Source organism: Bufo gargarizans, chromosome 4 (genome assembly GCF_014858855.1).
Source record: "Bufo gargarizans isolate SCDJY-AF-19 chromosome 4, ASM1485885v1, whole genome shotgun sequence".
NCBI lineage: Eukaryota > Metazoa > Chordata > Amphibia > Anura > Bufonidae > Bufo > Bufo gargarizans.
The window spans coordinates 392,999,552-393,021,489 of record NC_058083.1 but is presented as its reverse complement, the minus strand read 5'-3'; the positions used below and the strand labels follow the sequence as shown (position 1 = coordinate 393,021,489).

The following is a 21,938-nucleotide window of genomic DNA, read 5'->3' as shown; positions in this document are numbered from 1 at the left end:
GGAGCATGTATGGCCTATAAGTGCTCTCCATATGGAGATACAGTATCCCCAAAATCCTAACATACAGTATAGCAGGAGGGTAGTTAACATATGTACCTGTGTAAAATACAACAGTCACAGAATACACATAGATTTGTGTTCACTAATAGCGATCCTATGTGATAAGAGTACCCTATAATAACGTACCCACTCACTGTACATAAACATACACAAACAGAAGATAAACAACTAAGACTAAAACGGGTATAGTAGCAAAATATGAAATATACTTTATTGAGTGATACATAAAAAAATCAATCAGACATAATGTAATGCATCAGATAAAAATCCCCCAGAAGAAGGCATCGCAGCCGTATCGCGCGTCGGGGTACGTGGCTCTCCTGAGTTGGATAGGTCTCTATTCCTATGGGTATGTAACCTTATAGTGTGAGGCTACCTTTTGTTGCAACTATCACTTTTCTTGTGGCATAATTAGCTACTTTGTGCATGCTGCAGGGGTTGATCTCTGAGTGGATGCGGGCATCTAGGTGATTAATCCCCGCTACATTCATATATGGCTCTACTTAAAGCACTGGCAACAGCCCTATTTGCCTTATGATACTGATGTGCATGCTCACACATGTCTATAGGATCTGGTTCTCTATATATGAGACGGATGATACTATGTGTATGGGACCATTAAAGTGATTGACTGTTATTCACATGCATGGGACCATTAAAGTGATTGACTGTTATTCACATGCATGTCTTCACGTGGGATTTTGTTTATAGTGCACAGGCAGCTTTTTATGTCCATGTGGAAACATGTAAGTGCATACTAATAAGATCTAGACATTTGTGACATTTCTAGACACATTGGATAGGTCTTTTATATGCATATGTATGCCTGGAGATCTATAGTTGTACTGTCTTTTTTGACATTTATGCCGAATAGATGTGATATCCTTATGTGTCAGGGTGCTCGATATATGTCTTCATTTTTTGGTTGCTTCACTGCCCTTTTCCCCTATTTTTGTGTGACTACGTTATGTCCCCTCAGGTGTAGTCCACCTTTTTTAAAGGATGCATTTCATTATGTATAATTATTTTTTTATGCATCACTCAATAAGGTATATTTATATTTTGCTACTATACCCGTTTTAGTCTCAGTTTATCTTCTGTTTGTGTATGTACTTGTGTACTAGATGTTACACACAATGCTAAGATGAAAAGTTTAGATGGGAACACAGTGAATTTTTTTGCAAAATACAAAGCTAAAGCAGGGGTTTATAATAGTACACTAGCTTGGGTGTGGAGTAGGGCTGGGTGATTATGATGAAAATTGCAATTAATTGAACATGTAACTCTAATTTTGATTATTGAAAGATTATTTGGGGGCGTGGTTTAGCGCAGGGTGTTATACCGCCAATGGTTTCATAATTGTTTTTAGTTCTGAGTTTTTTTTTTTTGTTTTTTTTTTAAGACAAGTTTTTTCTCTATAGGGGATCTTTCTTTGCATCACCGTTTTCTGGTAGCCATAACTTTTTTTTTTTTTTTTTTTTTTTTTAAGAGCTGTATGAGGGTTTGTTTTTTGCAAGACAAACTGAAGTTTTTATTGGTACCATTTTTAGTGTACGTATGACTTTTTGATCACTGCTATTCAGCTTTTTTGGGGCAGACAAGTTGACAGAAAAAAAGTTGAATTGTGTTTTTTTATCGTATTTTTGGACATAGCGATACCTGATATGTTTAGTATTTTTTTGATTTAAAATTGGGGAAGGGGGTGATTTAAACTTTAATATTTTTGTGCTTTTTTTTTTTTTTAACTTTATAACTTTTAGGGGGCTAGAACCTGGGATCTGTTTATCACTTGTGCCATTCACCATAATAGAGATGTATTAGGGTGAATGTGATTCTGAATTGTTCCCTGCTGAGCTGTGCCTTAAGGTTACTAGATGTCGCGATCGCTGTTGAATGCGGCATCTGAGGAGTTAAATGACAGGATTTGGTGTGAGTAGTAAGTGACACCATTATTAACCCCATGTAGCCCATTATATGAGGACATGATGGGGTCACTTGCTATTAATATGAGGGATGTGGAGGCACTAATGTAATAAAACCATGTGCCTCGCATTAATACATGCACACAGCATAAAGCACATACCTGTAAAACTGCAGGAAGCCTACTGCAGCAAGATCTTCCTGGATGCTGTTAAGTTAAAGGACCTTTGATGATGTCATCACCATGTGACTAGTAACAAGTCAATGACAGCAAGAAAGGGCCTTTACCTTATCAGAATCCAAGAAGATCTTGCTGCAAGTTATAGGACCTTTGATTATGTCATTGCCATGAGATCACTAACAGGATGATGTTATTGGTCACATGGCAATGACATTATTAAAGAACCTTTACTTTATCAGCATTTAGCACCGTGAGGACACTGAGTTTCCCTCTCTCCTGCCTTCCTAATCTTCCCCCCTCCTTCCCTCCCAGACACTTCCCCAACGGGACACTGGGCTTTTTCATTGGTGGCAGTGGACGTTGCGTCATAGTGAGGAGGGACATTTTCCCTCCTTCTCCACTGTGCAACCGTGCAAACAAACAAAAAAAGCACCGTCGGTTAATCAGGCTGGTGTTTTTGTTTTGTTTTTTCCATTATTGGCTCAGCTCTAGTGTGGAGTCATGGGTTGTTGGAACAGTCTAGCAACAGTATGAGCTTTTTACATCTACGGTTCAATCATTATTTTATTGAAGCATAAAAATGAATGATACAACAAGTATATCAAGTACACATACAAAGGAAAAGAAATGGCCAACTGTTGGCTCCATAACGAGCTTTTTACATCTAATACAAAATATGAAACATCCCCCCCCCCCCCTTTCCCCATTATCAACCATTTATAGTACTGGTGTCTTCTTATCAAACAGTGAGACATTTTGGGCCGTATCAGACTCCAGAGCTTGAATTGGACTGCAACCCCTGCACAATCTACAGTTACGCTCTTGCTAGTAATCCACTGCTTAAAAATTATTAACAATTTATTAAAAATGTCACTGGTATTACATCACTTATATTAAAAAATAAATAAAAAAGTCTGGTTCTCATGCCAAACCTCAATAAATAGAGTAACACGTACATACGCTAAATGAAAAATCATGTTAGAGGCTACCACTGATTTATTATGACCATTATTACAGGGAGGCAGCCTAGTATATTGTGCTTTACAGTATATGTTCCAACAATGAGATCATACAATTTACTAAGTCAACTGGTGCTCCTTGTAACCACCAGAGGAATTGATTCAAAGAAGGTCATCCCTCAACTATACAGATTAAGTGTATGTCTACTTTTAATAAAGTCCATACATGTTATCACATCAGTGAAAAGGTCTCATAAATTATTTGTGTATCAACTATTCAGAAATAAGCTCCAAAGTCGCATTAGAAATTGGATTGTCTTCTGAGAAAACTTTGGAGTCTATTATTGTGACCGAGCATTGGTATGCAGGTGAATTTGTTACTCTGGTGTGCCAGTCTGACCTTGGCAATATTGTCCCAGCATGTGTATGTTTTTCTTGCTGGAAGGGTCACATTTTGAAATTTACTATGGGACATATGCAATACTCCCTGATTTCAATAGAAAAAGGTTGGGGAAAAGGCAGCCAAAAGCCAAAAGAGCATAGCTGTTGACATGGCTTAAAGGGAACCTGTCACCGGGATTTTGTATATAGAGCTGAGGACATGGGTTGCTAGATTGCCGCTAGCACATCCGCAATACTCAGTCCCCATAGCTCTGTGTGCTTTTATTGTGTAAAAACGATTTGATACATATGCAAATTAACCTGAGATGAGTCCTGTAGGTGAGATGAGTCAGGGACAGGACTCCTCTCAGGTTAATTTGCATATGTATCAAATTGTTTTTTTTTACACAATAAAAGCACACAGAGCTATGGGGACTGGGTATTGCGGATGGGCTAGCGGCCATCTAGCAACCCATGTCCTCAGCTCTATACACAAAATCCCCGGGGACAGGTTCCCTTTAAAGAGGTTCTCTCACAAATAGCGTATGTATGCAATGTATAGATATTTCTAATAATGTTTTATTATATACAATAAAAATTACTTTATTTTTCACCCCATAAGACACACCTTTTTTCCTCCCAAAACGTGGAGAAAACGTCAATGCATCTTATGAGATGAATACTAATGAGCGCTTCCATTACGGAAGAGCTTATTAGTACCGGAGGACCGGAAAGTGGTGAATGCAGCGCTCCCTGGTCTCTGTACTCTCCACTTCCTGGTCCTCTGCCGTCAGCTGTACTGTGACTGTGCACAACGTGAGGATGTCAGCGTGTGCGTGTCAGGTCACAGCAGAATCCGTGGCAAGAAGAAGAGAGCTTGATCCTAAGAGCGGAGGCAGCGGCGTCCGGAGCAGGAGAGGCAAGTGTATTTATTTATGTTAATTGCTCTGAGCCAGGGGGTTTGTACTAAGGTTTGGGGGTTATTTACATTGGGGGGTGGGTGGGGGGTTCTGATCTGAGGTCTGAATGGGGCTGTTATCTGAGGTCTGGGGGTCATTTACATTGGGGGTCTGACCTGAAGTCTGAATAGGGCTGTTATCTGAGCTCTGGGGGTCATTCACATTGGGGTCTGAGCTGAGGTCTGATTGGGGGTCTGATCTGAGGTGTTATTGGGGTCCTATTAACATTGGAGCGGGAGCTGAGGTCTGATTAAAACTGGGGGTCGGATCTGAGGTCTAATGAAAAATATATTTTTTCTTATTCTCCTCCTCCTCTAAAACCTAGGTGCATCTTATGGGTAGGTGCGTCCTATAGGGCGAAAAATACAGTACATTACATTTTCCCCTCTGTTAGTGCCCTATGTTGTCTATCCTTGTGGTCCACTGTCTCCTATATTCAGTGGTGGACTAACACAATCAGTAGACTGCCTGCTCCCTTCCCCTCCCCGTAGTGATCTCATAGAGAAGAAGGTGAAGTGTTACAGACACCTTTCCTCATTCATCCCTACTTCTAAATTCATAGAAGTATACAGATAGTGGATGAGGAAATTATAGGGAGTTACCTACCATATGTATCTCTGTGGCTATATGTGAGGAACTATCTTTCATGCAAGTGAAGAAAGGTGTTAACAAGAGCTTTCTGCAAAGCATCCTGCCTACCAGTGCTTGAATGTCTCATGTGAGCTGCTGACCAACCACAGAAAAGGAAGAAACTCTTCCAGATAAGTGAATAAAAAAAGTTTTAAGTTTGTGGGACAGCCAGTTTAATGAAATGTAAGAAGATACTGAATATAAGATTTAATATTCCCATTAAACAAGAAAATTAAACATTATACACAAAACAAACACCTTAGTAAATTATAAAAGTCATTTATGTGTTTTCTGATTGTCAAGCCTTTGAAAAGTACTTGCTGACATAAGTGTATACTTCTACACTCTGCCTAATTGTAGAATATATTAAAAATAGAATGGGGAACACATCTCATTTTTATTGCATATATAGAACATTCTGCACTTTTAATTAACTAAGATGAGCAGGATTCAGAAATATACTGTACTATTTAGGCCTTCTCATATCAGACAGAGGACAGCTGGATTGCCAAGCATTATTTTAGACCCTGAAACTGGATAGGTTGGATGTGAAGTTAACAATTCAAAATCTTTCTTCCTTGCATGTGGTGCATTTTGGTTATCTTGAGACCCACCTACGGGTAGCATTTTCATATACTGTATATAAACTGATAGAATGAACAAGATGATGTTTGAATATTTTTGAAAAGAAGTAATAGGGCCCCAGGGCATTACTGCTGGTCCCCTGATCACACTCATCACTGTGGTTTTTCCAAAAACTGGATTAAGGCATTTTCAGTAAATGTGCCTTTAAAAATTGAATGTTAAAATGTACAGTTTCCATGTACAATGTCTTCTAAAGAGACTTTATGTATCTAAAAGATATGGTCTTTAAAGGGGCTGTCCCTTTATTGACATGCAGGAAATGCCTGGAGATACCTGCTCTGCCGATCACTGGTTGAGATGGGTCACCTACTACTGTGTGTCAAGCGGGAACCAGGAAATGGAGAACAGTTGGAAGCAGGCAAGTGTCAGAGCAGTGGCAGCAGGGGACTGGTGAGGTGAGTAATGCTTCTTTTTTTAACCCATCCTTCCATTTAGATAAACCATTTTACCTTAGTGGACTGCCCGTTTCAACTCCTTAGGTAAAAATTTCATTTTACTCAACATGGTAAAAAATATGAAATGAACTGTATATATGAAACAGTTAATACAGTTGAACAATTACAATTTTAAATGAAAAATTTCAATACGTTTACAATTTTCTTTCTACAATAAAACATTTTTTTATGTAGACAATATTGCTTTTTGATTGCTCACAGTGCACTGAGCATTGCCTTCGACATAGATAATGACCCAAAACACCATCTAATTGAATCTACACAACAACAACAATTTAGCAGTCGTCCATGTCAAAAACAAATGTTTAGAAGAGAGGATCTAAGAGGATTGTAAATTTAAGTAGATTTCAGATGAATGTATGACAACCATCTAACCAGCCTGCAGATCTGGCAATCTACATGTAGGCTGAGAAGATGCCTGCTCACACACACACAGCTTCACAAGGATTGCTGCACATGGCTGAAACTATAAGACATTAAGCATGGCAGAATTCACAGCATGCACACATCCTGTTCTATCCAGGGAAAGGTAACGTATATACAGGGCATTTGGAGCAAAGTATCAGAAAAATAGACCTGCTGAATGAATACTGGATCTATTCATTTGCAGGGGGTGTCTGGGTTCAGAGCAGAACCTGGACATATCCCCTTCTTCCTCCACTCAGCCCCTTTGACATGAGCAGCGGCGAATTTCATGCTCCGATGCTCTCCCTTCCCCTGCGTTAAATCGCACAGGGCAAGGGCTTTTTCTGGAAATCTGGTGACGTCCCGGGCTCTCCATGGGTAAGCTAGACAGAGGCTACCGCCTAGCAGTGAGCACCTTGACGTCACCGGCACTAATGGGCAGTAAAACGGCAAGGGCAGCGATAAAGCCCCCCGATCAGTGCCAGTGAAGTCACTGGGCTCACTGCTAGGCTGAAGCCTCCATCTACCAGTGTAAAAATATTTTTTTAAAAAAGCCCTTGCCCTATGCGATATAGCACAGGGCAAGGGAGAGCATCAGAGCATGAAATGTCATGTCAGAGGGGCTGAGTGGGGGAAGAAGGGGATATGTCCGGGTTCAGCTCTGAACCCCTTTAACACAGAGCTTTCAAATAGCTTTTGAAACGTCTGAGGGACCGATCAAAGCTTTTAAATAGTGGGGGTTTCACCGATCGCTAGAATGAGGAAAGAGAAGTGCTCGCATATCACGCTGTCTCTCCTGACTGCAGAGGATGGAAATTAGATGGGACCATAGACTTTCTATTGTGCCCCCCTCCGGCAGAAAGGAGAGAGAGCATGTTATGTGACTCTCCTCGTTCTAGTGATCAGTGGGGGTCTAAGCACTCAGATCACTGGAAACAGATCCCTGGATCAACAGGTTATCATCAGTGAAGCCTCATAAATGAGTAGTGTGAATATAGCCTGCACTGAGGCACAAGAAGTCCCTGGACTACGGACTGCTGACTAGGCATTTTGTGTGCGCCATTGTATGGTACTTCCATATGGCCCTGTATTATGGGACAATTCACGCAATTTAACCAAAAGATATTTAACAATCTGTTCAATGATGTATGTACATATAATATACATATAAGTATTAGTCCACATACAGTAATACATCCTATAATCAACTTGCAATGTACAGCATAAAACTTGAAAAGCTAGAGGCACAGCATATCTGTAAACTCTCCCATCTGGTATGGGAATCAGACAGTCGTTTCACTCTGTTCCTCGTATTTATGATAATAATTTTGCAATGTATTATTACTTTATTAATTTACATACCGAGCATCAACATTTCCACAGAGCTGTACAGAGCTTGTCATCAGCAGCTTCAGTCTCTGTCCCCATTAGGGCTCAAAATCTAAATTAACCTATTAGTATATGTATTGGAGCGTGGGAGGAAACCACACAAACATGGAAAACAGCACTTCTAACCACAGAGCTCCAGTGAGCGCTGAAGCTGTACATTATACAGCGGCTGTGCCGGGTATTAGAGCTCAGGCCCATTCACATGCATAGGACTTGGCTTCACATAGGTCATGTGAACGTGACGCATCGCTTACAAGAGCGCCATGGTCACTTGAAACAGCTGATCGACGGGGATGCTGGGCGTCAGACCCCCACTGATCAGATATTGATGACCTATTCTGAGAACAAGCCATCAATAACAAATGTTCAGACAACCCCTTTAAAGGCGTTATCCAACCCCTGTAATGCCCGGGCCCCTCACACACAATGTAGCAGGCGGGGACGAGACTCCCTAGCATCGCGGGTGACATTAGGGAGGCTCATTCCTGTCACGGCCTGCTATTGCCTGTCCAACCCCACCCCCGCCGCCGGATGTTTTCATCTGCGCGGTGGGCGTGTGGGGATCAGAAGCGATGCAGGTGCCGGGGAGCGAGGTAAGTACATTGTGTGTGAGGGGCCCGGGCATATGAGGGGTTGGATAACCCCTTTAAAAAAGGGAAACGCTGAAAAAATAAATGTATTTTAGTACCATGCTATTAGGTGCATCTTTTTACTAGGGTGACATGGATTATAAAGTGTCCTGGAAACATTCTGACTCCCTACCATTAAGCTTAAACTGCTGACATAGCCAACATATATATTGGATCCATGGATATAGTTTATGCCAAATCTGATCCTACCCTCAAAGGGATGCAGCAGATATGATTTCTAACACCAGGTGACTAAAATAGACCAGACATCTAAAATCTACTTTCCATGTGGGACAGAAGTTCTGTCGATAGAGTCTGTTCTGCAGCTGAGCAATTTCTGAGATGTTACAAATCATTCTGCAACTCGTACAGATCACATTTCTTCTTCGTTCTGTTCTGATCGGTGGTTTTTATTAGAATTACAACTGAATTGTTTGACCATTTTTGCATGATTTGATGCACTGAGTTGTTACCATATTATCATCTGATTAGAAATTTTTATAATAAAGGGCTATTCCACGAATAGTATTTATTATCTAAAGCCAGGATAGGTGATCTGAATACTGGGACCCCCAGTGATCTAGAGTATGAAGGGTCCTGAGTGTCCTCTCTGAAAGGATCAGTAGTACACATGTCAGTCTACTTCTCCATTCACCTCCATGGGCCTGAGGTAGACGGTGCCCTGTCAGTCCCATAGAAGTGAATAAAGCAGTGGACCAACATGCGTACAATCGCTCCATTCACATATGATTCGGGGATCCTTCATTCTTGAGATCACTGGGGATTCCAATAATCAAGGCCTCACAATTTTTTTTATCACCAAAGCTTTGTTTTCAGAGTTTTGTTCCAGTTGTGGGACGTGGCACTAAAACCTACAGTTTACGTCATCAAACACCACAGAGTCAGTCTGCTCTGCACATTTCTCCCCCATAGTTGCTTTAACCTCCCTTTATTATAGGCATTTAGCGATTTAGCCCTCTATATAGGACATCATGATGACGACCCTTACACTGGCTGAGTGGATTTCAAGCAACCAGCCATGGGACGTCATCATGAAAGTGATAAACACTGAAGTCGTGATCCCATAACTCACAAGATACACTACGAATAGTAGATTTTGAAACGTAAGTACATTACAAAGTGCATTTATCTGGAATGTTTAGAACAAGAGAAAATAGAAAAAAAAATGTCTCAGAAACCCCTTTTACTACTTAAAGGGGTTGACTCATCTGATGCATTGAAGGCATATTGCTAGATTATGCCTTCAAAGTCAGATAAGTCTGGGTCCCACCTCCAGAACGGGGCCCCTCAGTGAAGGACAGCACAGTGCGTGGCATGCTCTGTAACAATCTCTATGGGAACTGCTGTTTACGTAAGTCCCACAGCAATGAATGAAGAACACACTGCGCATGCATGGCCACCTGTCCATTCACTGCTGCTATGGGGCTGCCAGAAATAGCCAAGGCAACACTCGGCTATCCTCAAAGGGTGGCCATGCTTGTGCAGTGTGCTCTCCATTCATTGCTGTGGGACTTCCGTAAACAGCAGTGCAGTTCCCAAAGAGATTGATAGAAAGCATGCCACACATGTGCAGTGTGCTGTCCTTCACTTTGGGAGCCCAGTTTTGGAGATGAAACAACCCTTTTAAGAAAGTGGTCAGTGACTGTAAATGACACACAAAACCATACAAGAGTAGGTTCAGGAAAATCCTTTGGGTTTCGTTTATCAAAAAGGTCTAAAAATAAACAAATAAATGAAGAAAAACTGCCCTGTGCGACCAAGTAAAAGCTACACTGTGATTAGTTGCCATCAGTTGAAATGGCATGTAGCAAATTTCAGCAATACTAAACCTATACCTAAGATATCAAAATCAGTGGATTATAAAATGTGCTATGGATTTTCTCATTGTCGAATTGTTGTGATCCGTGTATAAATGTATATGTTTTTATAAAATTGAAATAAAAAGAATTAAACTAAACAAAAAAAACAAAAAAAATGTGCCATGGAGCAGCTGAAGAGTAATCTTAGAATAAAATGGGAACATTGCCTGGTCAGCATCAAATTATCCAAATGAGCCTTTAAGTGAAACATGAAACAAACACCTGTATTAGAGGAAAAAAGTGCACATGGGTAACAATGATGGGAAATTAAAATGACTGGGAAGTGGGATAGATTTGGCTGACCTGTAGGGAAACGACGCAGATAGGTGCACTGATACAGGCTGTAGAGCAGAGTTAAAAGGCAGGGTGCCGATATAAAACAATATAGAGTATTTTTACAATGATTCATTCAGTTTCCTGATATGGCTTGAAACACACTGGGCCTTATCACTGAAGAGATTGAGCTACTGCAAGGACCTGGTTATGGGAGTACCAGTATTAATATTCCGATGCCCACTGGCCTCTGAGAATTAGGGCAAAGCTAACACCCTTAAACAAAGAATATTTTCTGCAGAAGCATTTCCTATGCTTTTAAGAACTATGGAAGAAAATGGGGCCAAGTACGGCATTCACTGTGCCCTAATGGAAATGTGTTTCCCTTAACAATGATGGAAATGTATAGTACATTAAACATGCATATGTCGGCAGCTAGATAACACAAGTGATTAGTTAGAAAATACTGATAAGCCTGTTGACATAAAAGGATTGGCTCTCAATGCTGAAAATAACAGCTTATAACACAAGTAAGGCAGCAAAAGGATATATGTGGAGTCAAGTTCATTAATTATTCAAATACGATGCATAATAGCTCTCCTTCAGAAGGAAGAAAAGTATGCAGAAGAACTCGTCTTCAGAAGGAAAAGTATTCAGAAGAATTCACCTTCAGAAGGAATAAAAGTACTCAGAAGAACTCTTCTTCAGAAGGAAGAAAAGTATTCAGAAGAACTTGCCTTCAGAAGGAAGAAAAGTATTCAGGAGAACTCGCCTTCAGAAGGAAAAGTACTCAGGAGAACTCGCCTTCAGAAGGAAAAGTATTCAGAAGAACTCTTCTTCAGAAGGAAGAAAAGTATTCTGGGGAACTTGCCTTCAGAAGGAAGAAAAGTATTCTGGAGAACTTGCCTTCAGAAGGAAGAAAAGTATTCAGGAGAACTCGCCTTCAGAAGGAAGAAAAGTATTCAGGAGAACTCGCCTTCAGAAGGAAGAAAAGTATTCAGGAGAACTCGCCTTCAGAAGGAAGAAAAGTATTCTGGAGAACTCGCCTTCAGAAGGAAGAAAAGTATTCAGGAGAACTCGCCTTCAGAAGGAAGAAAAGTATTCAGGAGAACTCTTCTTCAGAAAAAAGAGAGCTGTAGTGCCACCTTGTAATTGTAAATGTTCAAACTTTATATATAGGGGGCATTTGTAGGTGGCACTGCAGAGACAGTGTTTTCCTTCTGGGGGAAACTTATTCTGCATACTTCTTCCAAAGAAGCACTGCCCTGTCTCCCTACCAGCAGAATCTCCACAAGGAGAATCAGCACCTGCCATTACTCAAAACACTGAATTATCTGCTGTTTGCTATCCTCAATAAATGGACCCTGAAAGTGAATTGCTTAAAGCTTATGAAGCCAATATTTATAAAATATGTAGATGATATTTTAAGCCAGGTTTTCACATTCAGGTATTGGTGTTTGAAACCAGGAGTGGATTCAAAAGGAAGAAAAGACTCAGTCCATGCTTCATACGTATCATCTGTTTATGATCCATTCATGGCTTTGGCTTCAAAAACTTGGTGAAAAACCTGAATATGGAAATTCAGCCTTAGGCTTGAGATTTGGATTACCATTTCCTAGAACAGGGGTACTAAACTGGTGGACCGACCGTGGTTGCCAGCTGTCTGGACCTCTATGTGTCCCTTCTTCAACTGTATCTGCATCCTCAGTATGCAGATAAAGTTGAATACAATGGTGAAGCAGGGAGCCGATAGCAACCTGCTTCACTGTTCTTCTGCTCTCCATGGTTCAGTGATGGCTGGTGCAACGTGGTGATGTCATCACGCTTGCTGCGCTGAGCTATAGACAGCAGAACATACACACAGACATGCTTTGCTCTGTTCGTCAGGAGAATGTGGTGTAGGGGATTATTTTAACTGGAGGCACTTAAGGGGGCATAAGTCTGTGACAGGGAAGGTAAGGCTATAACTGTGTGATGGGGGGCACTAAAGAGGGCATCACTTTGTGTGAGGGGCCACTAAAGGAGGAATAATATTGTGTGGGGTCACTAAAAGGGGCGTACCTATGATGGGGGCATCACTGTGTGGTAGGCAATCTACAGGGAGTGCAGAATTATTAGGCAAGTTGTATTTTTGAGGATTAATTTTATTATTGAACAACAACCATGTTCTCAATGAACCCAAAAAACTCATTAATATCAAAGCTGAATATTTTTGGAAGTAGTTTTTAGTTTGTTTTTAGTTTTAGCTATTTTAGGGGGATATCTGTGTGTGCAGGTGACTATTACTGTGCATAATTATTAGGCAACTTAACAAAAAACAAATATATACCCATTTCAATTATTTATTTTTACCAGTGAAACCAATATAACATCTCAACATTCACAAATATACATTTCTGACATTCAAAACAAAAACAAATCAGTGACCAATATAGCCACCTTTCTTTGCAAGGACACTCAAAAGCCTGCTATCCATGGATTCTGTCAGTGTTTTGATCTGTTCACCATCAACATTGCGTGCAGCAGCAACAACAGCCTCCCAGACACTGTTCAGAGAGGTGTACTGTTTTCCCTCCTTGTAAATCTCACATTTGATGATGGACCACAGGTTCTCAATGGGGTTCAGATCAGGTGAATAAGGAGGCCATGTCATTAGATTTTCTTCTTTTATACCCTTTCTTGCCAGCCACGCTGTGGAGTACTTGGACGCGTGTGATGGAGCATTGTCCTGCATGAAAATCATGTTTTTCTTGAAGGATGCAGACTTCTTCCTGTACCACTGCTTGAAGAAGGTGTCTTCCAGAAACTGGCAGTAGGACTGGGAGTTGAGCTCGACTCCATCCTCAACCCAAAAAGGCCCCACAAGCTCATCTTTGATGATACCAGCCCAAACCAGTACTCCACCTCCACCTTGCTGGCGTCTGAGTCGGACTGGAGCTCTCTGCCCTTTACCAATCCAGCCACGGGCCCATCCATCTGGCCCATCAAGACTCGCTCTCATTTCATCAGTCCATAAAACCTTAGAAAAATCAGTCTTGAGATATTTCTTGGCCCAGTCTTGACGTTTCAGCTTGTGTGTCTTGTTCAGTGGTGGTCGTCTTTCAGCCTTTCTTACCTTGGCCATGTCTCTGAGTATTGCACACCTTGTGCTTTTGGGCACTCCAGTGATGTTGCAGCTCTGAAATATGGCCAAACTGGTGGCAAGTGGCATCTTGGCAGCTGCACGCTTGACTTTTCTCAGTTCATGGGCAGTTATTTTGCGCCTTGGTTTTTCCACACGCTTCTTGCGACCCTGTTGACTATTTTGAATGAAACGCTTGATTGTTCGATGATCACGCTTCAGAAGCTTTGCAATTTTAAAAGTGCTGCATCCCTCTGCAAGATATCTCACTATTTTTGACTTTTCTGAGCCTGTCAAGTCCTTCTTTTGACCCATTTTGCCAAAGGAAAGGAAGTTGCCTAATAATTATGCACACCTGATATAGGGTGTTGATGTCATTAGACCACACCCCTTCTCATTACAGAGATGCACATCACCTAATATGCTTAATTGGTAGTAGGCTTTCGAGCCTATACAGCTTGGAGTAAGACAACATGCATAAAGGGGATGATGTGGTCAAAATACTCATTTGCCTAATAATTCTGCACTCCCTGTAATGAGGCATAACAATATGAGTGGGCATTACTCTGTGTGGGTGGGCAACTTAAGGGAACTTTCCTTAAGGGGGCCACTTAAGAGGGCATCACTTTGTGTGGGGCTGCACTGTGGGAACATCATTTAACTGTGCTTCATAATGTGTGAGGCCACTTAGGGGGCATCACTCTGGGAGGCCACTAAAAGGGGAGTGCCTATAATGGAGCCATACCTGTGTGGTGGGAAATCTAATGGGGCATCACTCTGTGTGGGGCAACTTAAGAGACCTTTATGCTATTAGGGGGGTGGGGGGGGGGGGCATCACTCTGTGTGGGGCAGCACTGTAGTGACATCATTTAACGGTGCATCATAATGTTTGAGGCCACTTAGAGGGCATCACTCTGGGGGCCACTTAAAGGGGTTGTCTTACTTCAGCAAGTGGCATTTATCACGTAGAGAAAGTTAATACAAGCCCCTTACTAATGTATTATTATCCATCTTGCTTCCTTTGCTGTCATTTTCCCATCACATTATACACTGCTCGTTTCCATGTTTACAGACCACCCTCAAATCCATCAGTGGTGGTTGTGCTTGCACACTATAGGAAAAAGCGTCAGCTTCTCTGGTGGCCGGGACCATGGGAGTGCACATAGGCTAGTTCTTTTTCCTATATTATGCAAGCACGGCCACTGATGGTGGATTGCAGGGTGGTCTGTAACCATGGAAATCAGCAGTCTATAATGTGATGGAAAAATGAATCCAGACAGCAAAACAAACAATATGGATAATAACAGTATATTAGTAAGTTGCTTGTATTAACTTTCTCTACGCGATAAATGCCACTTACCGAAGTGAGACAACCCCTTTAAGGAGATATCATACAGTGTGGAAGTCACTTAAGGGATCATCCTGCTGGTAGGGTGCATTTAGGGGCATCATACTGTGTGGAGGTATCAAACTGTGTCAGGGGTATTAAAGGAGCATCATACTGTTTGGTGGAAGTAAGGAATAACCCTGCTTTAAGGGGGCACTTAAAGGGGTATTCCGGTAGGTAATAGTTATCCCCTAAACCATACCTCTAATCCCCATTCTGACGACCTTACACTAATAGTGCCCCCTTAGTGCCCCCCCATAGAGTAAAAATGCCCTTTTAGTGACACCTAACAATAATGATGGCCCTTAAAGGGGTATTCCAGTTGGTAAAAGCTATCCCCTATGCACAGGATCCGGCATTGCCAGATACTACCGTCTTCCTTCCAGACCCCATAAACTAAAAGGGTGCTTTGCAGGATCTGACCGCTACCCGGCAAATATGCGTGATCGACTCCTAGCATTGTCTGCCAGACCTGCTACAGGTGTAAAAGAAGCCTTGCCTTTTAAGACCATAATGTCTGAGATAAGTAATGTTATTTTCACACTAGCAATAAGAGGTCTCTGGATCCTGCATGGCCATATGTTACCGCATGCCCGCTGGTGCCTATTGACTATAATGCATGCAGCTGTTTTTGTTCCGCAAATCCCAACGTTCTTTTGTCCGTTCGAAACCTGGAATATTTGTTGGGTAGCAGCTGGATCTCCTCCAGATCCCATTACAGTCAATGGGGCCAGTGGGCATGTGGTAACACCCAGAGAGCGCCAGCGAGCTATTCTCTGCTGGAACAGCCTGCCAGAGAGCTCTGAAACGCAAATGTGAAAGAGGCCTAAGAGAGGTGAGAACATAAAAGGGGTCATTTATTATACTGAAATACGCCTATATTAGGCGTATTCCAGGAGCAGATGGCAGCACAACGGTTAGTTGCGACGCTATCTGCAACTTCTCCCCGCTCATGCCAGGTCTAAAATTGTGGGCGTGATGTGGGCGGGGAAGGGGACGGGCCAGCCGTCTCATTCATCATTTTCTATGCCTGGTTTAGGTGTAGAAAATAGTCTAAATGTAAGACATCTAGGAAGCTTTCTTACATTCAGAACTGGAGCTGGATGCGCCGAAGTTGTGGAGAGGCCGGCACTTCCTCCCAACTTCGGCGGACCCTGGTCCAGCTATGGGATTTATTAAGACCGGCATCTAAAACACTAGTCATAATAAATGTGTCCAATAGTTTCTTCCACGACTAAAAACTTGCCAAACTCAATTATTACATTGCTGAATGTATAAATCATCAAACATTAGAACCAGAATTAGAATATTGTTTCTGATTTCCATATATATTACACTTTTTATCCACAGAAGAAATGTAAAGTAAAACAAGCACTTACTGCCGTGAAGGCGAGCAGCTCTTCTTCTGTTAGCTTGTGCACTGGGTTATTCTTCTGTAAATCAATGCTGTGAAGAGAATTCAAATGATCACTATTAGATAGAAACACCGGACTTGAGGATGCCCAGCCCGCTGATCACTCCTCAGCTGAAATATAATTTGCAATTTGCAAAATAAAATTGGCTGGCTCCCGGTAATTTATTTGTGACTTTTATTTAGTCCCCCCTATACATACAAAAGTCTATAAGTTCTAAACATTTCTACACAAGGAATACTGTACTGTAGATGATCCAGGTCCCTAAACGCAGAGCTCTCGTAAAGCTACTTTTACACTAGCGGCAGGACGAATCCATTCTGCTGCTATTTCGCCATGCCGCCGCTCCCTCCCCATTGACTATAATGAGGACGGAGCTCCTGCGCAGCATGGCGAAAGGCCGCCGGACTAAAAGTACTGCATGTCTGACTTTTTGGTCCGGCGGCCTCTCACCGCGAACTGCCATGCTGCGCCAGAGCTCCGCCCCCGTACCCATTATAGTCAATAGGGACGGAGCGCCGGTACGGCGAAATAGCGGCAGGATGGGTGAACAGCCTGTCGGATCCATCCTGCCGCTAGTGTGAAAGTACCCTAAAAAATAAAATAAAACTACAAGCGGCTATAAAGTTAGTGGGATATTTCCTTGTGAACAGAGTTTTGCTTATATACCGTATTTCAAATATATACCTTTGCAGATATGCTAGACAGAATCCCCAGAGCCCGAATATTTAGCTACACCTGTGCTTCAGCGCTCTGTGTGCTGACTATAACGTCTGTCCACATATAGTGAAATGGTAGACGCTGGATTAGTCTCAGAGACACAGTGAATTAGTGCCGTATTACATCTATTTGTTTTATACCACTGAGGAAGGAACACTGTTCCGAAACGCGTCTGGTGGCGGCAAATTGTGGATACAGTGAACAGCAACCCATTTATGAACTTTTATGTGGATCTATTCTGCTTATCCTATTGGAACACTGAGTGCATCTAGGAACTGCATGAACTTTACTGGAGCTGCTGCGGTTGGATATCGCTACCACGGGCTGTAAGCAACTGAAACAAACAAAACGTCCGTGAGTAATAACAAAAGGATTACATTTGGCACCCACCCAGTGTGTATGTAGCTCAGTCTTCAGTACTTCAGCATATGTGGACAGACTATCACTTACACCTTGATCACAATATATCTGAAGAAGCACATGAATTTTGCTGGAGGTGCGGCGGTCAGATATCGCACTCATGGACTGCAAACTACTGAGAGGATAATACGGCAATAATCCACTGTGTTTCTGACACTAATCTAGTGCGTTTCCAACTTAGCGTCTACCATTTCACTATATGTGGACAGACGTTACAGTCAGCACACAGAGCGCTGAAGCACAGGTGTAGAATATACGGGCTCTGAGCCATTTATAGCGATGGGATTCTGTCTAGCATATCTGAAAAGGTATACAGTATATTTGAACTATATAAGCAGAACTCTGTTCACAAGGAAATATCCCACTAACTTTATAGCCGCTTGTAGTTTTATTTTATTTGATCATGCCCTTTGACCAGCCCCTTTTTTTTATCGGCTACCTATTTAATGATTGTTGCATGCAACATTTTACTTGACCAGCTAATTTGAGATATTCTAGATATTCTTAGTGGTCATCTGTGCCATTTTGGCCTCAAAACATCACATGACCCCCTACACTACATTACATTATTGACAACTGTAAGTTTTTACCTTGACTGGTGGTGGCCTAGGTGTGTTTATCAGCAGGTCTGCTCCAGTCACTGTTATGGGGGATCTGTGGATGACACTGTTATGGAGGGGGATCTGTGGATGACACTGTTATGGAGGGGGATCTGTGGATGACACTGTTATGGAGGGGGATCTGTGGATGACACTGTTATGGAGGGGGATCTGTGGATGACACTGTTATGGAGGGGGATCTGTGGATGACACTGTTATGGAGGGGGATCTGTGGATGACACTGTTATGGAGGGGGATCTGTGGATGACACTGTTATGGAGGGGGATCTGTGGATGACACTGTTATGGAGGTCCCCCTCCCTATAACAGTGCCGCCATCCTCAGATCCCCCTCCCCGCCGCTCACAGGAGTCCACATTTATATACTTTATTCCGTATCCTGCAGTAACTTTAACTTTAAATCAGCGCTCATCTCTTTATTACCTTAAACTCAGCTCCAGTAACAGGCAGTGTGGGCAGCAGCGCTCACTCACTGACGTCACGAGCCTGCGCGGCCTAGTGGGAGGAGCAGGCGCGTAATGTCAGTGAGTGAGTGAGTGCCGCCCGCACTGCCTGTTAATGCAGCTCAGTGTAAGGTAGTAAAGAGATGAGCGCCGATTTAAAGTTAAAGTTACTGCAGGATACGGATGTAGCGATGTGGCCATTCACTCACTGACTGACTTACAAAAAAAACCGGGACCGGCTAAGCCCCCCATGCGAGATCTCTGCATTCAGGGACCTGGATCATCTAATGTATTAAATGTTATATATAAGGTTTTAAGAATATATTAATTGTACAGTATTCCTTGTGTAGACATTTTTAGAACTTATAGACTTTTGTATGTATAGGGGGATTTAATAAAAGTCACAAATAACTTAATGTGAGCCAGCCAATTTTATTCTGCAGGTTACATAAAATGACAATAAAACATTGGAAGTGGTCAGAACACTCCACGACCCCTTCTACAGTACAGCGAGTAACACACATAAAGAATAATAATATATGAAATCTGAAATTTATGTTTTACATTTTTCCATCTCTCAAAGTGGAAAGGGACACTGAGTATAACAGTCTCTCTATACGGTAAAGGGGAGAGAACCTATCAGAAATATGCCAGACCGCACTAGAATTGTGTCTTCATAATCACTTACATTCTGACGCTGTGCTCCCACAAACCAGCAGTAAAATGCATTGAGAGGACTCCTGAGCTCATGCACATAATGGAGAGGACTCAAGAAGGAATCCTCTCAATGCATTTTACTGTTGGTTTGTGGGAGCACAGTGTTGGAATCCAAGTTAGTATGAAGATAAAAATTACATAACCGGACTCTGCATCACTTACAGTATACACATCTTACTCTAGTTTGGGGGGTGATTTATTGCCAACAGATTCCCTTTAAATGAAACCTGTCATATTTGCTTAATCTGATTACTATTTCCCTTCCTCCCTCCTTCCATTCTTGAACAACTGTGACCGATAGTTCTGGCACACGATATACAAAGGTGACTAAATTGAGACAAGTGGATGGTCCTCTAACGTTGTCCAATCAGTGCAAACAGAATCAGAGCAGTGAAGATCACTCCGCATTGAGTGCTGAATACCAGGGACATCACCCATGGTTATACACGGCCATTATATGATATCAGGCAGCAGAACCACCACCCAGATCATCTGTGAACAACGGGCTACAGAGGGGAAAAGGCAGATTTAAACGTTTTTCTAGGTGACAACTGTGTTATTCCAGGTGTTTACAAGGTGACAACTATGTTATAATACATAGCTGTATCCTGATTTCAGTGACAAACAACCACAAGTAACTGCACAAATACAGACACCAATTGCCGCAGACCTGGCTATGACCCCCTATATGATTTTGATTTGATTGCTTGAATATGGCGGGATAATATATTAATTATACTGTATATTAATATATACAGCATATATATATATTTATACTGTACCAATATACTGTATTCTGCAGCACAACCAATATCAGACATTACACAATGGTCATGCTTTGTCTCCATGAAACAACTCCTTTTACCCTTCAGAGTAAAGTAACCCACATGTTCAAAAATTCCAAAATTGTGCAGCAAAAGAAATGGCATGACAACCTTCATGCACATCCACCTCTTTTCTAGCCCTCTGAAGCCATTGACAGCACAATCTTGTGATGCTCTATAAATATTACTTTATTTCAAAAGAATAGGACTAAGTCCCCACCAGCTGCATATTCGGTCTACTCCAGGAAATCTTAAAATGTATACCTTAAATCTTTTCATGGCCTTTAATAGAAATGCAATATGCCAAGTGTGGGACTTGCCACACGCTTTTTACCTGGAAATAGCCACGCTTTTCAAAACAAAAAGCTTGTACCATGGACTCCCTAACACAACTGTATGGGATACAGGTCAATGTATTGGTGCAACAAATCTGGTGCATACATTGAGCGATTTTTACAGCGTAGATATGGAATTAACTGAGCCTACATAAGACTGAAAAAAAGCAACTATATCGCATGATAAGAACTTGTGTGAGATGTGATTGACTCTGAGGTCAGACAACAGTGTTTATGTTACTTTCTAAAATCTCTACACGCAAACAGCTGCATTTATGTGTGTGCACAGTTATATACTGACAGACATAGAAATACTCATCTACGAAATATTAACAATGAGGTCATAGTAGCAACACGGGCACCCAAGGAATGCTGCAGCTGACACTGCAAGAAAATATGCAGAGCATTTCTAATACAAGACAGAAGTAATTTTAGAGCTGCTCTAATCAGTGGTTTGCCAGCTACCATTGGTATGGAGCAGGACAGGTCAACACATAAAGTAGAATATCGGACTGTTCTCATTCCTCTGGTTTGCCATGTTCTGACTGACCTCCTGGTGAGGACCCATGATTCTGTAGTGGACCACACCACAGCTCCATCAGTGCTACCGCTTACAAACCGGGACTGCGACCTGAGAATCTTCCCGCAGCTACAGATGCAGCCGAGCTAAACCGTGACAAAAGCCATAGAAATTCATTGAAAAGTTAGTTATCTTTTTCTTGCCATTCTTTACTTAACGCTTTAACAATCAAATTTAGCTTGGCTGCATCTGTAAGTTCAAATTTTTTCAGGGGTTAGTGTAAAGACCATGAGATTCCTTAGACTCCGTAACCAATGCATCACATTATTTGCAGAGTATAGGATCTACTTTCAGGTACATGATCATAACACAATTCCTTTAGCAGAATAAAATACTGCATAATAATGCTAAATCAGGGGTGTGAAAATCGTATCGCCAGACGCCCGGGACATGCAATTCCGGGCGCCGGGCAGGTAGCTCAGCCCTGCTGCGGGATTAAAATCATTGGTGGGCAGTGCGCCCTCCCCCCTCCATCATTGGTGGCAGCGGCAGTTCCGATTGGAGTCCCAGCAGTGTAATGGATCGGAACTGCCGCTGCCACGAATGATGGAGGGGGGAGGGCGCACTGCACACCAATGATTTTAATACCGGGGGG

The 21,938-nt window shown here is 42.0% G+C and overlaps 1 protein-coding gene across 2 annotated transcripts in view; it reads right to left on the bottom strand.

Annotated features, from left to right (window-relative positions):
* The window catches only part of TTC27 (tetratricopeptide repeat domain 27), a 370,180-nt gene that overhangs the window by 153,053 nt on the left and 195,189 nt on the right, over positions 1-21,938 (bottom strand). For both annotated transcript variants that reach the window (XM_044290184.1, XM_044290186.1), the window contains one exon: positions 16,654-16,720. In XM_044290184.1, the coding sequence (XP_044146119.1) occupies positions 16,654-16,720 (67 nt within the window). The remainder of the gene's footprint in view (positions 1-16,653; positions 16,721-21,938) is intronic.